This window comes from Magallana gigas, chromosome 2, assembly GCF_963853765.1.
Source record: "Magallana gigas chromosome 2, xbMagGiga1.1, whole genome shotgun sequence".
NCBI lineage: Eukaryota > Metazoa > Mollusca > Bivalvia > Ostreida > Ostreidae > Magallana > Magallana gigas.
This window is the reverse complement of record NC_088854.1, coordinates 7,465,505-7,487,752: the sequence shown is the minus strand read 5'-3', so window position 1 is coordinate 7,487,752 and position 22,248 is coordinate 7,465,505. Positions and strand designations below refer to the sequence as shown.

The 22,248-nt window shown below is 36.5% G+C and overlaps 3 protein-coding genes across 3 annotated transcripts; 1 reads left to right on the top strand and 2 right to left on the bottom strand.

Moving 5' to 3' along the window:
- Positions 1 to 3,085, bottom strand: LOC105348747 (uncharacterized). Its single transcript, XM_011458311.4, has 5 exons — positions 2,938 to 3,085; positions 2,540 to 2,618; positions 2,118 to 2,263; positions 1,410 to 1,499; positions 1 to 428 (listed from the first exon to the last, which is right to left on the bottom strand). Exons 1-5 carry the CDS (start codon positions 2,987 to 2,989, stop codon positions 325 to 327), a joined length of 471 nt encoding a protein of 156 aa, XP_011456613.2. The 5' UTR covers positions 2,990 to 3,085; the 3' UTR covers positions 1 to 324.
- A 2,568-nt stretch (positions 3,086 to 5,653) lies between these two features.
- LOC105348751 (alpha-amylase) lies at positions 5,654 to 11,133 on the top strand. The gene is made up of 7 exons (XM_011458314.4): positions 5,654 to 5,823; positions 7,496 to 7,629; positions 8,164 to 8,315; positions 8,605 to 9,719; positions 9,815 to 10,021; positions 10,254 to 10,485; positions 10,846 to 11,133. Exons 1-7 carry the CDS (start codon positions 5,772 to 5,774, stop codon positions 11,069 to 11,071), a joined length of 2,118 nt encoding a protein of 705 aa, XP_011456616.3. The 5' UTR covers positions 5,654 to 5,771; the 3' UTR covers positions 11,072 to 11,133.
- Positions 11,134 to 13,205: 2,072 nt separating this feature from the next.
- Positions 13,206 to 14,875, bottom strand: LOC105348749 (beta-1,3-galactosyltransferase 1). The gene has a single exon (XM_011458313.4). The coding sequence runs from the start codon at positions 14,496 to 14,498 to the stop codon at positions 13,380 to 13,382; it is 1,119 nt and encodes a 372-aa protein (XP_011456615.3). The 5' UTR covers positions 14,499 to 14,875; the 3' UTR covers positions 13,206 to 13,379.
- Between the last annotated feature and the right edge of the window lie 7,373 nt (positions 14,876 to 22,248).

Here is a 22,248-nt window from a genome sequence, read left to right as displayed (position 1 = left end):
TTACTGTGTTCTTGATTTATTGTCTTTAACGATGGTATTAAATCATCGAGGACGACAATGATTTACTTATATAAATCGTGCGAAAATATAAATATGAAATTTGAGAATGACCGCGAAGTAAGTAGCACTACTATGACACATACACATACATGTAATTGAAAACACACCGCAACCAGCACATATATTCCTACATAGCTGAAGAATGGTTAATCTCAAAGTGTCCAATAGTCTTATGATCACATATTTTCGGACCCCGTTGCAAACTACCTAGATCCATTGTTACTGGCACATCCATAAAATGTGGTCATGTGATGCACCACGTGTTCACACCGGTTCCTTTGGTGCGGTGTCGTCTGTTGTGGCTTCTCTCTCCCCCACCTCTACATCCTTCTCTTCCTCCTCCACTTTTTCTTGTTTCTTCAAAGCAACTAGATAGAAAATGTCAAAGAAATAAAAAAGATTTTTTCCAGAAAACTCGTTAAGATGCTAAATTAATATGAAAAAGTGCTAAACAGATCATAAGGATAACAGTGGCTTAGTGGCTAACGTGATCAAATCTTCTTGGAGCCGTTCAGACTTCCTCCACAGGATTTAATAACATTCGATCGGTTTTTTAAAACCATATTTTTATCTTTAAAAATAGATACATGTATATGGAGTGAATGTACAATTACATTTTTTGTTTACATCTACCGAGTATTGATTTCCTCTATTTCGAACGGAACTTTATAGTTAATTCATAGCTCAATAGAGCAGCTGTAGAAACTGACAGGACTGAAATCTTAACGCCCCGTTTTTTGATTGGTCGAAACCTAAAGCAACCTCAGAAAAATTTCCATCGGTGACGATTTGGTTGTTTCTTTTATCTAATGTACTAATGTACATCAACAGTAATTTAGTGAATTTTATTTTATTTTTACGATCAATTTATTAATTTGATAAAAGAAATACATAAAAATAAACAAAAATTTGTGCTTTCGTTGATGATTCTTGCGGGTTATGAAGGTGGCTATCATTGCAAAAGAAAATTTACATAACCCGCCTTATGTATTTTTGCTATGACGCCACCTTCATATCCCGCATAAACCATAAAAACCCAATTTATTATTTAATAAACACATTTTATTTATATTAGCAAGTGGAACTATGTATTTGTGTAATTTTTTTCTTTTGTTATAATAGTGTAACAGCCAGAAATTCATGATAGATGAGACTTTAAAACAAATCTATTAATAGTCTATAAAGAGATTTTGGTGCATTATGCCAATGGTAATAATGTAGTTCCCCTGCGAACCTATCCATGTTTATACTGTACATGCGTCGTCATTAACTGTTTTGATTCATACGATATTCAAATCTTCCTACTTGTTTTGAGGGTGTAATCATAATTTGGGGTTCGTTGTACTTACAAATTGGGGGTGGTTGTGGCGCAATAGTGGACCTGCGTCGTCTGGATCGGTCTGGAACTGTAGGCGTCATATCAGCAATACCAACTGGATCTATTTGTACCAGACGGATAACAAACAATGTTAAAGACCATCTATGCATTGTACACTAAATACCAACTGGATCTTTGTAGGAGACGGATAACAAACAATGTTAAAGACCATCTATGCATTGTACACTAAATACCAACTGGATCTTTGTAGGAGACAGATAGCAAACAATGTTAAAGACCATCTATGGATTGTACACTGAGTTCAGGGGTATTTTAGTTATATATGTAAAAGGGACCTGATATTTGACGTAAAGAGAAACAACTTTTTTCTAAAGTGTAAGTTAGAATTAGAACTCAATTCAAATACTCTGAACTTATGAGATTAAAATAGTATTTGAATTCATTTTCCCCATGTATAAAAGGCAATTTTTGTTCATTTTTACTTTTATGTCTATGAAGATTTTTCATCGGCTAAAATGGCATACCAGTATCACCTACTAGTATGTAAATTAACTCATCATGAACTGTTATACTTTAATACGATATAATTTTCTCCACAAAAAATATTTTGTTAGGGTCCTGAAGATTTAACGCATAACAGAAGAAAAATGCTTATAGGCAAGAAGCAAATTTTGATTGATTTGAATCTCTTGACATTGATATGTGACATATAACTTACTTTTTTCATACTGTGTGAAGCCGTCTTTGGTGAACTTGACCTCCTCTTTGGGGCTGTACCTTCTCTGTATGCAGCAGATGAACACTCCCCCAGCTATGATCAACAGGACTAGAGCACCAAAGGTCGTCCCCACCCCGATCGCCACCCTGAAAAAATAACACTTCTTAATATTAAAGTGCTGAATGACTGTGGCCATTTTCAGTTTATTATAATTATCACCTGTAGAAGAGCTAAGAAAATATTCAAATTTTAAATCTAAATAATTAGCAATATTTCTTTACTAAATTATAATTTATGGTTAAGATATTAAGTTTAAAAATTTAAGGTATATCCTGTGGTTAATATGTTGACCGTTCAGCCTCCTTTAGGCATTTCTTACAATTAAACACACTTCGGATCGGGGCGAGAGGCGGGTTACTTACTCGTTAGGGCAACAGGAGTTTCCACAGCATCCATACTCGCAGTAAAACTGGTTACCAGTCGCTGGGCAATAATCACCAGCTAAAGACACGAAAAATAGAGATCAACCGTTATCACAGACTCCAAACAAAAGAAACTGCATGCCTAAGTCATTATCTAATCTTAGAAAGTTTCACAAGTTTTCCTCTTCTTGCAGAGGAAACCCCCCAAAAATTATGAACGAGTAGCTTTAGTGAATGCAGATTTTTTTATGCTTCTGTGTTGAGATTGTTTACGATTTGTTCGAAGGGGGTCCACTAAAATCTTGTCAGAACATGCTAAATGTCCCCTAGATAGATAGCTCTCGCATATCCTAACATTGAAAAGTCTGTATATCTTTACTCACAGGTGTATCACCTACCTGAAACCGATATTAGCGAAGAAAAAAACAAGGCGATCTGAATCTCCGACATTTCTGTAGTGTTGCCATGTACGCTATAAGCCAAATTTTACTTCCTGTTTACCACACTGGAGGCCCGCTCTATCGATTTTTGTTTTTTACGAATTTAAAAGGCGCCGTGTATAAATATAATTACAACAAACAGCAGACAATTTAGGCATGGATCTGGTCGAGCAAGAGAACCCGCAGTATTATTAAATTATTAAATTATTAATAATTAATAAATAATTAATTATTTAGTTATTAAAAGTGAAAAAGTATAAATGAACATGTTCGGTTGGAAACTTGCTTAATAACAGTCCAGTTCCAGACAAATGAAATAATTAGCATGGCTAGAATTACAGTGGCGTCGGAAGCAAATTAAAAGTTGGGGGGGGCCTAGACTAATCCCCTTATTCTCAATATTCCAATCTTTTCAAGGTAATTTAGGAACTATATCTTTCCTGCGAGAAAAAGTGGGGGGGGGGGGCTGAACCCTCCATAATGCTATGTGCCTAATGGTTAGGTCTAACTTTGCAAAAATAGTAGCCCCAGCCCCCCCCCCCCCCATTACATTTATATGATCACTTAGTGAAGTAAAAGTTATGAATTTAGCTTACCTCCCTTGCACCAATGGTACAGCGTGTCCCAGAATATCTGATACAATTTGAACTTCGCATAAATTAATGTGTTTTCCGGTGCTACCGTTGTGGCGAGCGCAGCTAGCAAGAATTACACAAACCTTGCATCATTGTCATGTTATTAAGTTATCAACTATAAAAAGAATTTTTGAGAGAGAGAGAGAGAGAGAGAGAGAGAGAGAGAGAGAGAGAGAGAGAGAGAGAGAGAGAGAGAGAGAGAATTTTAAGATTTCTAAGTGTGAAACGGGTGAAAACATTAGAGAGCATTATTGGACGTAGACAAAAAATTTGTTTGATTAATCTATAGGTTTAGCTCGTTCTTTTTCCCGCGCACACTGGATCTTAGAGCTCGGAGTCGCTTCGCTCGCTGTAGTATTTAGCCAAAACTTGTTAATTGTGACTCAAATAATAAAAAGAAAGATTATTTAGTTTTTTCCCATAAAAAAATTTGAAAAAAAACGTGCTTTGCACTGAATTATGATGTCACAAAATTGCATCATATTTCTTTGGTTAAATTGAATTTTATTAATCCCCTACCGGTTTTCACCTGAGTGGACTATAGCTTTCCTCTGCGTCCGTCAGTCCGTCCGTCCGTTCGTCTATCCGTCCATCCGTCTGTCCGTCCGTTCGTCCGTTCGTCTGTCCGTCTGTCCGTCCGTCCGTCCGTCCGTGCGTCCGTCCGTCCCACTTCAGTTTCCCCCACTTTTTTCTTTATGCGTTTGAGGAATAATATGAAATTTGCTGAACGGCTTCAAAATGTCAAACTACAGATCAAATTTACACTTCTGTAGCGTCTGGTTGACATATTTTCCAGAAAATTAATTTTTTATATTCCAATTTTTAATGTTCGGGTTCGTTATCGGGTTCGGTGTGTATTGAATAAACGAAGAAAGTATGTAGTCAGTAATAAAATCGTGCATTACTTGGATCATTTCTTGTATTGTTTCTAACAAACAAATAAGTTATGTAAAATAGTGTCAAGCATTGTGTTGTTAATTTAATCGACAGGTTTTTTTTTTGCATTATTACAATCGGGTTCGTTATCGGGTTGGTCTGTTGAGACGGTAAGAAATGATATTCTGCATAACAGTGCATTGTTTTCACAAATTTCTACAAACCGTTAGGGGACGTGTAGTGCTTATGCAATGCTCTCAGAATGCTTGTTCAAGATGAAATGGACAAGAGGGCAGACATATTTCAAATCTGTATTATCAAACGTAGACTCCAGATATATAGTTTTACGAATTATGAAAAAAATCATGGAATACCTTCGGAAAAAACAACTCAACAAGCATCAGATTCTTCAAATAGCGAGAAGATTTGAGAAAATGAAAACTATACAGTGGCTTTTGTCAGAAATTTTACTCATCGACTTGATGTTGTCATTGATAAAAAAAAAAAGGACGTCAGTTGGAGCACCCTCTTGTGTTTCTATAAACAATCCTCAATTTGCCAAAAAAAATTGTGTATATAGCCCTTTCTTTCTTTCTTTCCGCCTTTACTTTATTATGCACTTTAGAACCATTTTAACAAGAGCTTGGACTTTGGGTAGTTGTGTCAAAGAACAATGTGACGTAGGTCTGTCTATTGCTCTTTTAAATCAACAAGATTTGTCTGGCTTTTGAGCTAAGATTACCCAATTGCTTGAAACCGCGTCATTTTTAACTTGTTTTGACGAAGAAATAGATTGCTATGTTCAACCAAAATTCCAAGGTTTTGTTAAAATGGTTCTAATAGTAACACAGTTAAGTCAAGTAAAACTACTGGAGAGTGTCCCGTACAGTTTTGCGGGGACACAAAAGCCAAAAAACGATTAAACTAAGGTGTCTGTAGGTAAAGCTTTACAATACTACATTATCATTATTGAGATAATATTATCTCAATAATAATTAATGAAATCATCATATTCTTAGTTTCTTTGCTATTGTATTTTGGTATCATCAAGTTCAAGCTATCAGACTTAGTATAAGAAAGGAACCAAATGTTCCGTATCTATATATACACGTACAATCTGGTCGTCCTTCCAAACTAAGTTCAGGCCAGCTGTGGAGCCGTAATCAGTGACCGTATTACGTCTTTGGGTGTCAAGATTTGCGTTATATAAGGTATTTAAGGTCAGACCGTTAGATTAGACGCTTCCTTTCACTGTGTCGCTAGATTGGCGGAGAACACGGAATGTACTTGTTTCCCACAGGAATCCTATGCCTCCTCCCGGCATTCCTAACAGGTGGGCACCTATTTACCATACTATACTCCAACAATTACAATTTCGATCATGAATTTATCCTTTGAATTGAATTTATATTATTTAATCAAAATAATGTACAGTTACTATTTTTTTACATTAATTATTTTACTAATACAGAACAAAAATAATGGTCTTATTTGAGAATCAAGTTCCTTTTTTCAACAAACCCGTTTCTAATATCCCTTCTTCTTTCAAACGAAGATTAGTTTTGGTTAAAATGCAATTAACAAAACAAAAAACAAAAACAAAAAACAAGGATAATCTTTGATCGTAGTTTTCAATGCTTTTACTACTGTACAAAAAAGAGATTCTTTTAATACTAGCCAGAATTCTATCTTTTTTATATCTTATATACTGTAAAAAAAGAAGAAATGAGCCAAACATTATCCTTGTAGGACACTTGAATACTTTGCATTAAAAGTTACTCTTTATGGTTCAACAGTCTTAACATTTTTGTCACTTGATTGTGGCAAAAACAATTTCATTGATGGGGAAGACTTTATTACTAATATTTATATCATCCCTAAGGAATTTATTTATTTCGATTAGAGTATTATTCTTATTTCCTTGTCAATGTTTAAATTAAGTTTTAATATTTTCGAGGAACAACGTTTAGTTTATCCAAATGACGTTTTCTCGACCGTCCCAGAATTTGTCCCGTAAAGGTTAACGTGCTTTTTAGGTCATTCTGATAGATATATATACTGGAATCTTTGATCCCTTGCACTGCACTATCATACTATAATGCCCATTGTTTCGACACACCTGAACACAATGCACAAGGACTTGATAATCACAGTCATTTCTAAACTACATAAATATCCGTATAAATGTCTGAACACAATGCCTTTAAGGAGGGTTAGATGATCACAGTTATTTCTAAACTATATAATAAATATCCGTAAAGCAAGCTTATGCATCTGGGGCCCCCTTCTTTCTTGCAGCAAACATTTTTCTTAAATCCACAAATAAAAATTTGAATTATCTTGGAAAATGTAAAAAAAAAATTGAAGTGTATATATAAGGAAATTAACAGTGGAAGCTGGAAGTGAAGTTACAGTTTTTTTTCAACGATGCTAGGTGTTTGGAGAGATGTACATGTATAAAGATATTACAAACTAATAAAATTTTCAAATAAACTCTTTATAAACCGATTTATTGCGGATCCAACTAAAACTTTACAATTACGGAGTTGTTTCGATAAATGTTCTAAATTAAAAAAAAAAATAACGAGAGGTAGAATCTAGCATTAGTTGGAAATCATAAGGACCAAGAATGAGCTCTTATTTGCTGAGTATATCGGCGACTTATTTTGACTTAATCTTGATTATAAAACACGGTGTCCATCCAACAGGTGATCTAGGTCATTTGTCAGAATCTTATGAAACAATATCATCGATATTTCTCTTCTTCACTATAACACCTTTTCTTCCAGCATTTTATTTTTGTACCACCTTAAACATGTTTCAAGTGACGTTTGTTGTTTAGTATTCGCCATTTACATTGTCTACTTCTCTGATTATCTTTCATTTTTTATGAAGGAGAAATAGGTTGCCATGACTCTACATATATGAAATCATAATTGCAGTGCATTGAAACTTGGTATCAAATCAGTAAATGATAAGTTTTTAACTGTTTTATCTAACTGTAGCCGTTTTGGGGGCGTACACGGATCCCCACTGTCAGGGAAAGCAGGTCATTGTCCACCTGTTTGAGTGGAAGTGGTCCGACATAGCCAACGAGTGTGAGAGGTACCTAGGAAAGAAGGGCTTCTGTGGGGTCCAGGTGAGCAAACACACCCTCAACACTGACCACTTCAAAACAAATTCCTGTTTCTGAAAAACGAAATAGAGTATTCAAAAGCTATTAAGAATAATATTAAAAAAAAGTTTTCTGAAACCTGGAATTGAGCTTCACTGAACTCTCACATAAGAAAGATGACAAAGCGTTCATCAACTGAACCATGTTACTGGACATTAACAACACCCCTTTCCAAAATAACCCCTCCCCCCACCCCACCCCCACCCCCCAAAAAAACCCCCAAAAACACTGGTACTAAACTTTTAGCAAAACACTCAAAACTAAAACTTAAGCCTATTCAAACGATCCATGTCATTTGTGTTATAGACAAATTGGGGAGCACTTACATCCCCATTCTGCTCTCAGACTTTTGGGTTGAAAATTAATAATTTTGCACTCAAAAAAGAAAACACGGATGCGTGTGCTCGAACACTTTTTCTCTGTTAATCCAAACTTTAAAATGTACAACTGATATAATTTACCAGATCAGGTATGAGATACCATTCTTTGTCTGTTTAGGTGTCCCCTCCCAATGAGCACGTGGTGGTCACTCAACCCATGCGTCCGTGGTGGGAGAGGTATCAACCGGTCAGTTACAAACTCCACAGCAGGGGAGGGACGGAGGCAGAGTTTAAGGACATGGTCACCAGGTGTAAAAACGTCGGGGTCAGGTAAACCTATTCAATTACCATATATTGATATAAAAACCGATTCCTCAAAAAACTTTGAAACCTTATTTGTCCATAGAATAGTTAATTATCCATACAGTTTTGTTACTCTAATTCTCAATTCAAATGTAAGTGATGTATCAGCCAGGAGGCAAGAATATCTAAATTAAGTGAAATTGTAAGTCAGAGCTCCTTAACTAATTCCTGCTTGTTGAGACAATATCAATTCATCACTGTGCAGTGAATGTACGCATCAAACTTTCTCGGTCATCTTTTTAAAACCATGTTTCAGGGTGTACGTGGATTCTGTTGTCAATCACATGGCCGGTCTGGGGAGGCAGGGGTCGGGATCCGGGGGCACCTCCTTTAATTCGGACAACTTCGACTTCCCAGGGGTACCATTCAGAAGAGAGCATTTCAATTCCCGAGACAAGTGTCCGTCTCACGACGGCAACATCAACAACTATGGCGACCCTAACAACGTCAGGAACTGCTTCCTGGTTGGTCTGACGGATCTAGACCAGAGTCAGGAGTACGTCAGGACCAAAATAGCCGAGTTCTACAACCACTGCATAGATGTGGGCGTGGCAGGCTTCCGTATCGACGCCGCCAAACACATGTGGCCTGGGGATATTAAGGCAATTCAAGACAAAACGAAAGACCTTCCGGAAGGAGGTCGGCCATTCTTCTACCACGAAGTCATAGACCAGAATGATGGCGCCATCAAGGTCGGCGAGTACACCCCTCTAGGATATGTCACAGAGTTTAGGTATTGTCAGAAGATTGCTGAAGGGATAAGAAATTTTGGAATGCTTCATGGAGTTTATGATCCAGGCTGGGGAATGACCGACAGTGCGCATGCGTTCGTTTTTGTCGATAACCATGACAACCAGAGAGGCCATGGTGGAGGTGGAAATCTCATCACACATAAGCATCCACGTGACTACAAAATGGCGGTCGCATTCACACTGGCATACAACTATGGTTTTACACGAGTCATGAGCAGTTATTATTTCCAAAGCTCTGATCAGGGCCCTCCGCACAATGGCGATTACTCTGCTAAAGACGTAACAATCAATGCTGATGGGTCTTGTGGTAACGGATGGGTATGTGAACATCGATGGAACCCCATTGGAAATATGGTGGCTTTCAGAAACGCTGTTGCCGGAACAGGAGTCGATAATTGGAGAAATGAAAACGAAGAAGTTTCATTTTCTCGAGGTCAGAAAGGTTTCTTTGCAATGGCAAAGAGTGGGCACATGGACAGGACACTGCATACTGGACTCCCTGCTGGCGAATATTGTGAGCTTGTGTCAGACTGTAAGAAGAAAATCACGGTAGATGGCAGCGGAAACGCCCACATTGTGATCGACAACAGCGCAGAACCAATCATAGCCTTTATTGTCGGTCAGTGCAATGAATTATTTAGATTGATTTCGAATATTTGAATAGTTTGTTTCTCGTTTTACAACAAACAACTATTTCTTTTTTCTTTAAAACAGGTGGCCCAACTGGATCGACTGGTTCATTTGGAGGAGGATCTAGTGGCTCTGGAAGCCAGTCTGTGACGTCAGTACCTGCTACACCCGTGCCCTCTGTCGGTCCCGCTCCTGAGGGATGGGCGCGGACTGTCATAATGATCGAAAGACAAACCATGCCAGGACAGGACCTGTTTATTCGCGGGGGTATAGATCACAACCACAGACAAGGTATTGGGACAAGTTACAAAACATAATTAAAAATTGCATATTCAAATATTTAAAATTAAAAAAACCGAATTGTCTTTGTTTTAGTAAACAGAAATTGTCTAATTATTGTGCACATTCTATAGATTATATCATAACATTGTGTATATACCGGTATGCCGTTGAGAAAATGCTGCATTATACACTTAATAGAATTTTCTTTACTGTATCAGACATTAGTTATTTTGAAATGCAGGTTGTACAACTCAAGCTTCAACTAGCACATGCGCAATACCAATAAAAACTCTTCATCTTGGCACTGGGTCACACTATGCACAATACAACGCATGGAGCACCGGCGACCATTACTTAGATTGGTATGGAATGGAGACTGGGCAGCATAGCTACCACGGACACAGTCCTTCCGGAACTCCAGCCGTCTGGACCACAAACGTAGAGGGGGCCGCGGGCTACACCCCTCTCAACACGTGAGTCGGTCTTCGTTAGTTTGTAAGATTTGTCAATTTTAGCATAATTGAGTGATTTTCCAGTGTGATTTTTCTGATGAAAATTTGTCAGGCATGTAGTCTTTGTCCTTATCGTCGACGATGACAGAAAAAAAATGTCAAAATGATGACGCATGAAGACGGAACAGACACAAATAACGAGATCATCCGAATGAAAGTCAGGATTCATGTGTGCAATGTGGCCCATGGGCCTCTTTTAACTCGGACAATAACGTATTACATCCTTAATAGTCAAAATACAACAGAACGACTTTGAACAACAAAATTCATGTTGCTATATGCTAAAAGTTTTGTCATTAAATCTGGAAATTATTTTTCCAGTTACGGGCAACACTACTGGTTGATTGACGTACAGATGGATTGTTCCCGGACTGAGAATGGTTGGTTTGAGTTAAAGGCGCTCGTTAATGGTCAATGGGAAGGAAACATCGGTGGACAAACTTGCGGAACTCCTCCGTATTCATCCCAGAATCATTGGGCAAAATGTGGATTTAAAAACGTGTTTCATTTTAACAGTGGACGGTGTCAAATCAGTGATCTCAGCTAGGATAATTTGTGAATTGCTTTATTGTTATTTGTTTTTGCATTTAATAAATCATTTTGATAGTATTTTGTAACTGACCATTAGCATATGATGAAAGTAATGCATTCATTTTAAGAAGACTGGGGTTCAACGAATTTCCCGCCAAATCTATCTTAATTAAATATATCTTTTAGCTTTTTATAAAATTACTTATTAGATTTGTTACAGACCGACTACAGAAATCGGTTAATCAATCTTATTGATGGCGAGGCGACTACTCTAATTTAAGGGTTATGGGACACGTGCACTTTCATGTGGTGACGCACTGTTCATCGAAATAAACAATAAAATCAAGTATAATTTTAAAAATAATTTCTTTCCAAAAGTTGTCACCAAACAGCGTTGCACAATGGGTTAGAGAGGTCACTACGAATAAAATATATAAAAAGATGAGTTCACTACGAATCTGAAAATCATAAGTTCGAATCCCACTGGGATTTTGAAACTTTTGCCTTTCCAAATATTTTAAGAACTTACGGAACGTGGTTTCTGCATGTATGAGATAGTAATAATGTAATGTTGAGATGTGTAGGCAGGCGTCGGCCATATTGCCAAATATTACATACTACATATTACTTACATCGTAACTTGTGTTTTCGAACTAATACTCATTGAATCTTAATTTGATTGGATGGACTTCGTGAAACTTGTGTGAGGACTGTAACACGGAATCCCCAGTCTAAAAACAATCAAGTAAACAAGATCATGTTATTCATGTAACCGGCTATCTTTGATTTAATTAGCTGTTGTTCTGAATGTCAAGGTCTTATAAATCAGCACTTCAACGTTAACGAAGCCGAGAGCAGAATACAGGATATAGATGAAACAGCGATAAATTAAAGACTCAAAGTGCCTACCTCCGGTACTACCAGCAAATGCCTGTCTGTCACACACAAGTCTATGACTATTTAACCTATAATGAATACAGCTACTGCTCATACTATTACTGACATACGTGTATAATAATCTTTGTTTTAAAATAAGGGGGTTAATGCTTTTAGCAAACTAAGGCTAGAATATGCTTTAGAATCCAAGGGTTCGGGCGCGTTCCATCAAAATCAGAGTTATTCGCTTGTCTACGAAAAATAGGGTGTATGCATATACGATCTTCAATTTAAAATGTCGCCTTCATCTTCATGCCATGCGTATTTATGTGTCTTCTAAGCGTGTGCGCCTAAAATTGAGAAATGTACAGGTACGTAATACATAACATCGTTTTTGAAAGTGGGGGCCCGAACTCATCTTAAAAATCATAGGGGGAGGCTAGCGTAGTAGCTTTGTATTGCCTGAACTTCGATTTATTTCACTCTTACTTTCCTTTTTTATTTCTATTTTTATATACTCCCTCGGGGGGGGGGGGTTAACTCCATGACATTTTTTTTAATGATAAATTTAAGAAAAATGGTTGCTGGGAGCAAATGTCAGGGGGTGCAGGCCCCTGATGCTATGTGCCTGATGTGTACAACGTGCGTGTTAGTCGAGATCGACTATAATATATATAAACAGATCTTAGGAAGGGTCGAATCATCTTCATAAAATCAAAGTCGATATCACTGCGTTCAGCATCTGTTTTACTAATATTAAGTTTTACCGTCTATAATATGCAAACTAGTTCACAGATATAAGCCAGATACAACGTTGACTACATACTGATATACTGTGATCGATATAAGTAATTGAGACATGAACCAATGATCGAACATTAAATCATTAATATAATTAAGTATATCTTGAACTTAGGACTGTGACGGCTGAGAACTAGTGAACACGAAGGTGTGGGCAACAAAGTTTTGGACTATATACCGACATACATGTAACGTTTGTCGACAAAAGGGTTTTTCGGGTTTTTTTTTTTACAAAATTATTATTGAATTTTTAAATTGAATAAGTGTGGAGTGTGAGAGAAATCAAAAGGGAAAGTTGTATTGTAGATATATTTCATTTGGTTTTTTTTGTTAATAAATTTTATTAACTGAAGTTGTTTTAACTGTTATTTGGAGAACGTCTTACCCACGTTAGAGATAATAAATTTAAACCATTTTAAGTTATATCAATGAACAATCTGCATATATTCTTAAAACAAAAACCTATCCCTAACTGTGACCCTCTAAAAAGAAAACACGTAACAAAGCTTTTTTACATGTCATTCATATAACATTAAAAATTAAAATATGAACAAGTTAAAACGGCCAAGATCTCATTGTAGGATATAACAATGTGCGTGGAATGATAAACACACCATATAGTTTAATATTTGTCAATATGTTTCGTCCTAACACTTTAGATCCCATGCTTGTCGCATTTGCTTTGGGCTGACACCATGGGATGTAATGATAGACTGTTTGTACGAACAACTAATGGGAATAAAGTTAGTGCTAAACCCTCCTATGCGAGTAAACGTGTATCCAAGTTTATTTATACAGAGTCCAACGAATATATCCTCCAGGTGAAAAAACGGCAAATGTTTGGATATCTCGAATACTCTCCGAGTCACAAACATACTTGTCACGTACCCCGTGCCCGAGCAGTAACCGGGGTACTTCCGGTGGGGGTACATTTTCTCCGAAGCATACCACTTGGAACCTTTGTCTCTGATTGGACTGGCAGAGAGAACACAAAACCCTCCCACCGACCGCTGGAGAACGTCTTTGTGCTGGTTCACGGCCCTTAAGAGTCCGTTTATATTGACAAACATGTCGTCGTCCGTCTTCATTACGAACTCGGCTTTCTGGCAAAAAGTACTAGCCCAACGAAATGCCATCATTGTTTTAAGAGTCAGATTGTTGTAACTGTCTATAAAGTCTTCCTGTAGGATATCCCTATAAGAGGCACTCTCTGTCTCTAAGGCCACCTGCAGGGCTTTATCTGAAATCCTTCCCAACAAAAACATATAACGGACGGGCCCTGTGTTACCTGTGTACGGACTCATCCAAGTTTCTCGTATTGCTTTCCTCTTTTCTGTATTCTTATGAATGGTGGAAATTAGAACAATGACTTTGATTGTACTATTACCAGTATCAGTCTGACATACGTCTTCATTGTTTAACATGAAATCAAAATCGTGTTTAAAACACGACTTGCATTCATTAGGCCTCGCAGTGGTCCCGCCTGGGGTGGTGGCCCTTGGTGTGGTGGCTCTGGTGATCGATGGATTGGTGATACTGAAGGCGTGTCTACTTGTGGAACTGTTACTAGTGACGGTGGCTTTGGAATCGATCCCGATGTACATGGACACATAATTATGTATACGTTTAGAAACACTCAGCAAAGAATTTAGATGCGAGTTGACATATACTGTGCTTATCAACACCACTATGGAAAGCGCCGTCAAAACATACACCATCGTAGAGGCACTAAGCACCCCGGAACTACACACGCCGGACTTTCCCATCTTGTTATTCGTTCAGCTTAGAACAAAAACGAGAGGTCACAAAATCCCTGATCATAGAAGAATTTCACACAAAGTCCCTTCCCATGCCGGTATTTCATGAACAGGATGTGCTACATAGACCATGAGAGGTAAACAGGTCTCAGTCCGTCGCCTGAGTGGAGCTGTTGTTCTCGTCATTGATCAAATAGGTCACGGGTGGTTTCGCCCCGTGAATATGTTCGCCCTGTGTAGTTCGGCACTGGGAATTTTAAAGATTTAAACCGCGACACACTTAACGTCCTCGTAAATATATTTAGTATAATCACTGTCTGTGTCAAAGTGGATTGTCCTTCCTGCTTGTCTCAATCAAGTATAAATGAACTGGATATCAAAACAGGAATCTGTGGTGAACCGATAAGCTCAGCTGCAGGTTATCTGACCCCCCCCCCCTCCCCCCAAGAATGATCCGCTCTTATAACTGTTCACTGACGAAAAAATCAATGCGGTAAAAATCGATAAACATAAGTTGTGTTACAATCGGTAAACAATGCTTAATCTTTCAGACTTTGTTTTCCGAGTTTGAATAAATAGTTAGAGCACAATTCTAATCTGAATCATGCTGTATACATGACAGAGAAATTATTAATCATGAAATGAACACGGGTCATATCCCCCCAAAAACTTGCAATGCTCTTGAAGAGTACATCGATAAAACTAAAATGGAGCTAACATCCCTACAACCCAAAAGATTTAGGGATAATATATCAAAAGAAGAAAGAGAGGCTTTGTCTTCCTTAAAAAACAATAAAAACATTGTTATAAAAAAAGCTGACAAAAGCAACACAATAGTTATAATGGACAAACAACAGTATACCACAGAGGCACAGCGCCAACTCCAATCTAAACACAGGCACGTAGCATCGTTTTTGAAAGTGGGGGGGCCAGACCCATCCAAAAAATCTTGACAAGCAAAAAAAAGGGAAATTTAAAGTTTTCCAAAAATCTTCAAAATCCTAATCCGTGGGGGGGGGGGGGGGGAGACTCAACTATACTTCCAAAACAAAATTCTTCCCTACCAAAATTTTTTCCCCTCCAAATCATGAAATTCCTAATCCGTGGGGGGGGGGGGGGTAACATCAATTTGACTACTCATTTCCTAATTTTCATACCAATTTTTTACTAACTTCCAAAAAAGTGGGGGGGCCAACTCCATTATAATTCATTTTTTTATATGTATTTATTTAAAAAATATGTTGCTGCGAGAAAAAGTGGGGGGGCCAGGCCCCCCCTGGCCCCCCCTGATGCTACGTGCCTGAAACATTACATGCAAGTTGAAAAACCAGATCTGAAAGAGCTGCACAACTGCATACAAGACAAAGTTAACGAGATGCATTTACAGGAGTCATTAGACAAGGAAACTTATCGCTTCCTTAAAGACAATAAACCCGCACTGAAATGCGGACAATTGTACTTGCTCCCTAAAATACACAAAATCAAAGACGATGTCCGAAACGCCTTAATTAACAATCTCTGCAGCATCAGACAACTCCCACCGGGACGACCAATTATATCACAGTGTGAGACGCCGACAAGGAATATAGGTGCGTACTGTGATTATTTTCTTATACCCATTGTAAGAAAACAATCTACTTACATAAAGGACACAACCGATTTTATCAATAAAATCGAATCACAGGAATTCCCACCTGACGTACAATTAATAACTTATGATGTTACTAGTATGTATACAAACATGGAATTTGACGAGTTATTAAGTGCGGTACACGATGCTTACAATAACGCAAATAAAAACGAGTATTGCATTCCACATCCAGATGTCAAAGATCTCCTCTTTCTGCTCAAATGTGTATTAGATAACAACTACTTCGAATTCGACGGAAAGTATTATAAACAAATTATTGGCTGCAGTATGGGGGCAGTGCCCTCACCGGAACTATCGGACATTAGGATGTATCAGATCACACAACTTATTGTGTCGAAATTCAAACACGCCAAGAAAATTCTTTTTCACGGACGTTTTAGAGACGACGGTTTTATTGTATTTGACGGCACAGAAAATGAGATGATGGAATTCTTTGACATAGGCAATAGTTGTCATAAACATCTAAAATTTACTTTCGAAATTGCTCACAACTCTGTGACTTTTCTGGACACGCTCGTTTTTAAAGGTCAACGATTTCTTACTCAAAACAAGCTTGACCTTAAATCGTACATCAAACCAACTAATAACTTTCAGTACCTCCATAGAGATAGTGCGCACAACCCAGCAGTGTTCAAAGCGTTTATTAAAGGAGAATGCATAAGACATGCGAGAAATACAAATGACCCTCACGAACTGGAAGAAACCCTAGGAAATTTTACGACACATTTGTCAAAGAGAGGTTACTCTGCCACAGAAATAGACCCCGTAATAACGGAAATAACCTACACAAAGAGGGAGCTGCTATTGCACAAATCAAACAAACAAAAACACCACCAACCAAATGTCATGATTACCAAATATAACCCAAGTCTCAAAGGATTGAGGGGACGCATTCTAAAATATTGGAACAAAATGACTACAGACCCAATCTGCAGAGATTTATTCAAATCGGAACCAATTATCGCTTATAGCAAGCATAAAAACGTAGGCGACATATTTTCAGATCAAAACTTCAACAATAGGTGCTTCATTTAAGCTTGCACCCCTGATGAGGCGGACTTTTCTAATTCAGAAAACCGCCGAAACACTCTACAACTACCATTATAACTATTGTTATTGATATCATAACCTACAAAGAAATATAAAAAAAAATATGATATGGTTTGGAGTGTCGGGTCCTAGTAAATTTACGACAAGTTTGGTTGATTGATGTCGCCGTTTTTACAATCAAAACATCTATCTTCATGTCTCGAAAATCGACGGCCTAGAAAATAATTAATTTAAAAGCTGTCTTTGATGCTCAAATAAGTAACTGCGTTACTTTTGCTCTTGCGATAAATGACAATGATATTGATTAAGCATGTTTCTCGATGAAAAAAAATATAACGTTCGCATACCTCAAGCAAAAAAAGAAGGTTCGATTTGCATAGGCACGAGTTTATTGGAGACCGTTTGAAAACATCGATGAATGACCGTCACGAGAGCACATGGATATTATTACGGGCCGCCAGGAGGCGGTCCGTTATTTGATACACATTTAAATATTGTAACTGCGTTTCTGCGGGATAGTTTTTTTTCCATGAATTAATATTATGCTCATTTTTATCAATTAAAAGTAAACTTTGCATGTAGAAATATGTTTTATGCCTTTTAAAAATATCACATATTTTTTGTTTTGCTCGTAAATGAAAAGTGTGTCATAGACTGTCGTGTAATACGTGTTTTTATCGAAATTATAATCTATTCGGAAAATTTCGGAGTTTTCCATCGGTATACGGGACATACTAAAGACCTGAAATACTAAAGACCTGAATGACATGAACTTTTATAAAAATGATATAGTTGGATTTCTATGTGCTGCGTCAAATAAAATACTTTGTGTGTGAATTTATTATATTGCTATGTGCTTTGTGGTAGATTATCATGAAATGACATCCATATCATTTTTTGACGCAAAAATATGAAAAAACTGAAAATTTGTATGGATCTGAAAATTTGAGCTAACCTGATTTATTTTTTAATTCTTTTGAAATAACAATGATTATCTTTATAAACTGTAGTGTAGATAAGATTTATAATTCTATTTTGGAAAAAAAAAATTCGAACTCTATTCTTAATAAAAGTAAAATGTTAAAAACGAGTTGCTGAAAATGTAGTAATTAATTAAAAATCTACCATTAAAATTAGTACAACCAACTCGTTATTTTCTTTGTAGTGATAATTCATACAACAATTATACTTTTGCGGCCCATTTGACGCTTGCGTCAATATGATTTCTTGTCATATATATTAAAAGAGAGTGATAAAAAAACTGTTGAGATGCCCCTCATCTGTATTGTTGAACGAGTCACTGACATTATAGTGCCTGAGAGGTACCCAATAAAACCCCTGTCTAAATCGATCAAAGGTAAAAAATAAATAAATGGACATTAATTTTAAATACCCCAAGCGTGCAAGCTTTTAAATACTTCATGATCGCTATATAAAACAGTTCACCTGGCACTAGACTATCGGTATTATGCACAGTATGCCTATTTTGACACTTACTTTGGTATTCCTTTTTCTTCTTTTTTAAATCCTATTAAGTTATTTGCAATACCAAATTTATAAAAATGAAAGAAATACCATCCAGGAAGTTGCATCATGCGCATCTAACACATAGTCCCATTGAATTCAGTGTTGCTATCCCCATACATGTTAATTAACCTCCAGAGGTAAAAAAATAGGTAAATTTAGAACCAAAAGGCGATAGCATTGCGTGCGGTCTTTTTCGCGCATATTTCAAAGCAGATTTTTATATATTACACATATGTAGTAAGGGTTTCTGATAAGTAATTAACGATATCAACTAAAATAAAAAAAAAAGCATTTTGAAATTAAGTAATATCAACACATGCAATGAAAAGGTTTGCGTACATATGTCATTATACTGATTATGACATATTTTTTTGGAGAAAAAAATATTTAAGTGCAGAGATTTTAACAATTGCCTTTGTTCAATAAAAATTGATTAAGTTGTGACCGCGTAGATTTTACGGTGCTAGGGAATTCTTCTGGATCTGCATCGGTCGTGTGCAGTACTAACCGGGTGAGGGAATGTTGGCGTAAAGGGTATAAGGTATAAGGTTGTGGCGCGCTGTAGGCCGTAAGGTAATAACGAAGGGTAGGTTTGCCGTATTCCCGAAGGTCCACCAGTATACAGTTCCAGAGAAATAAACAGGCAATTAATGCAGGATTCCGTTTTTATTGGTCGAGACTCAACGATGGCAACATTATAACAATTTAACAGACAGACATGTTACAAACAAGTCGGATATGGCCAGTAGTGGCCTCCGGACTCAAGACTCTGGGTGAGTCGGACGTGGCCGAGGCTGGCCGCCGTATTCCAGACTGCCGATTGACAATTGTACATAACTATTTATAAGAATCTGAACAATGAGTATAAATTGACAGGCGATGACATAAGTAAGCTGAGTGAAAGGTTCACAGATATAAAATAATTAAATAAACTCAATGAGTCTTTGATGTCCAAGACATGAAAAACTGATAATTGCACAATGTTGTTTTAAGAGATTAACAGTCCTTGAGACATGGCACTCCGTCTCTTGAAATCACATATAGAGTCCGAAAAGTGTCAATCACTAAATAAATAAGTAACTTTGTAAGAAATAAACTGTGAGAAAATATTACAAAACAGATGTTGAATTTTAAAAGAAAAGTCCAAAATAAAGTTATAATTAAACAGTGAATTTTGCACGGTGATAAAGTTGCCGAAACTTAACATAAAAGAGCAGTAAAAACTTATAGGAAATCGTATATTTTTTTCATATCAAAAACGATATTTACATGCTTATCACAAATCATGCAGTTTTGCAATAAACTGCATATCAAGTTTACTGTTATAAAAAGATATATTTAGTCATCGTTAAGCCACGTGTTGAATTGCAAAGCTTCTTTTTTAAATTTCCTTGGCGAAGATAATATCGTCGTCTAGTAACTAATGTAATCACTATAAGTGGTTTCTTTCATCGTTCAATGTAAAACAAATGCTTAAAAACTTAATATCATTCTCCCAGCTCAAAAAAGCGTGTGTGTGCCTCCGATTCAAAGTCACGCGCTAATTTCAAACCCAACGAGATATTTTGACCACAATGGCTTCCAAAATGAAGAAAAGCGGTAGATTTTCTAATAAAAGCGGTGGGCGTGAGACATAGCAGAAAATCGGTAGACTTCCGCGTAAATCGGTTGAGTTTATACATGTATGCAATTCCACTAAAGTGATGATTTTCCTAGCAAATGAGTCCAAGTGCAAAATATAATGTTTGCCTAAAATAAAATCCCGAAAAAAAGAAGAGAGAAAAGAAATTGTCTCTCTATAAATATTGAACTTGCGTAAGACCTTTTATTATACCAATCAGGACTTATTATTTTCTATTAGCAATAATTCACTAATTGCCAGCAATAATAAGTCCCAAAATTCGGAATTTGATACGGAATAAATCTGAACTTTGTAATCCCCAAGACTTCGCATATATTTTATTAAATGTTGAGTGGTTCCACATTCATAGTCCAAAGAAGTGTAAACGTCCTACAGAGGATCTTGCTGTCCACCAATAATTTAAGAATATATAACTGAATTTTTTAAACCTTTTTTCATTAAAATGATAGTGAAATATACAATCATTCAAGATATGAAATTAATCTCTACACATCGCAATCTTTTCCCACTGTACTACATGTTGTATATGCTGTGTCATACTATTTGCACTTCCTAAAAGTGTTTGGGTCATATTTTAGTTTGAAGTGTCTTAAACTGTGACGAAAAGCGGCCAAAAGGGAGAAAATGTTCCACATTCTATAATACTAATACAATATAATACTAATAATAAAAAAATACTAATTTAGTAAATACATATGTATGAAGAGAATATTCGGGGTGGGGTGAAAACCAACCAACCAAGGGTTATCCGCCTATACGTCTAATGGAAAACTCGTTTAGATAGAGAGGGCGTAGAAAGAGCATGGTTTTGCTATTCTTTAAATAATTACTAGTATAGCCCCTTCTTCGATCGACGTTCATCATATGCATGCACAGGTTAAAGGGGCATGGTCACGATTTTAGTCAAATTCTATTTTTCTCTTTTTATTATTTACAATGCTTTAGAAATGCATTTCTAATGATCAAATGAAATGTTAGAGTCTTTCGTGGAGTTATAAGCAAGATACAGGGCTCACAGTTCTTTGTTATGTAAAAAAGGCTCGTGTCCTGTTTTTGTTTACATAGATTCAATAAACCAGTAAAAAATCTTATTATGGCTGATTTTTCTATTTTTTTTTAAATTTATTTTAAGCATAAATAAATAGGTCCTAACGTTTCACATATTCATTTTAGGTCTAAAACTGGAATTTTCACTTCAACATTCAAAATGTAAACAAACGATTGGTTTATCTATCTTGTTAATAACTCAAAAAAATGACACTAAAATATCGGTTGGTTATTAAAGATGCCTTACTGAAGTATTGTAAATACTAAACTCGGAAGAATAATTTTTGACCAAAATTGTGACCATGCCCCTTTAAAGTCTAGCATTCATGTATTAAAATTTTATGCTAAATAGAAACGTAATAAATTGTATGCTATATAGAGACGTATTAAATTTTATGCTAAATAGAGAGACTCCCATTGTATTGGCTAGACAACACTGAATGCCTTATCTATTTACTGTTTTTTTAAACAAATTTATAATCGCTATTATATTTATTGAAGTTTAATTAAACACATAATGCATGCAAGTCGGCTGCATTCCTTTCACTGGTTACATGTATGAAAAAGCTTGTCCTGAATGCCTCAATGATACACACCGATTCGAGGAGGTTTTTCTACTCCAAGAAGTAAATATACGACAACATGGCGATCGAGGTGTGTAAACTCATCTTCGAGTATTCAAACAAAAATTGTTCTGTTCCTTGTTTTATGTATGATAATTATTTACGGAAGCGTATTAGTGCCACTTTGTAATTTTTTTTCTTTAAAATTCCAACTTTCAAGTTGTTTTTCTAACTTCAATCTTGGAATTTCCAACTTAAATCTTGGAATTTCCAACTTAA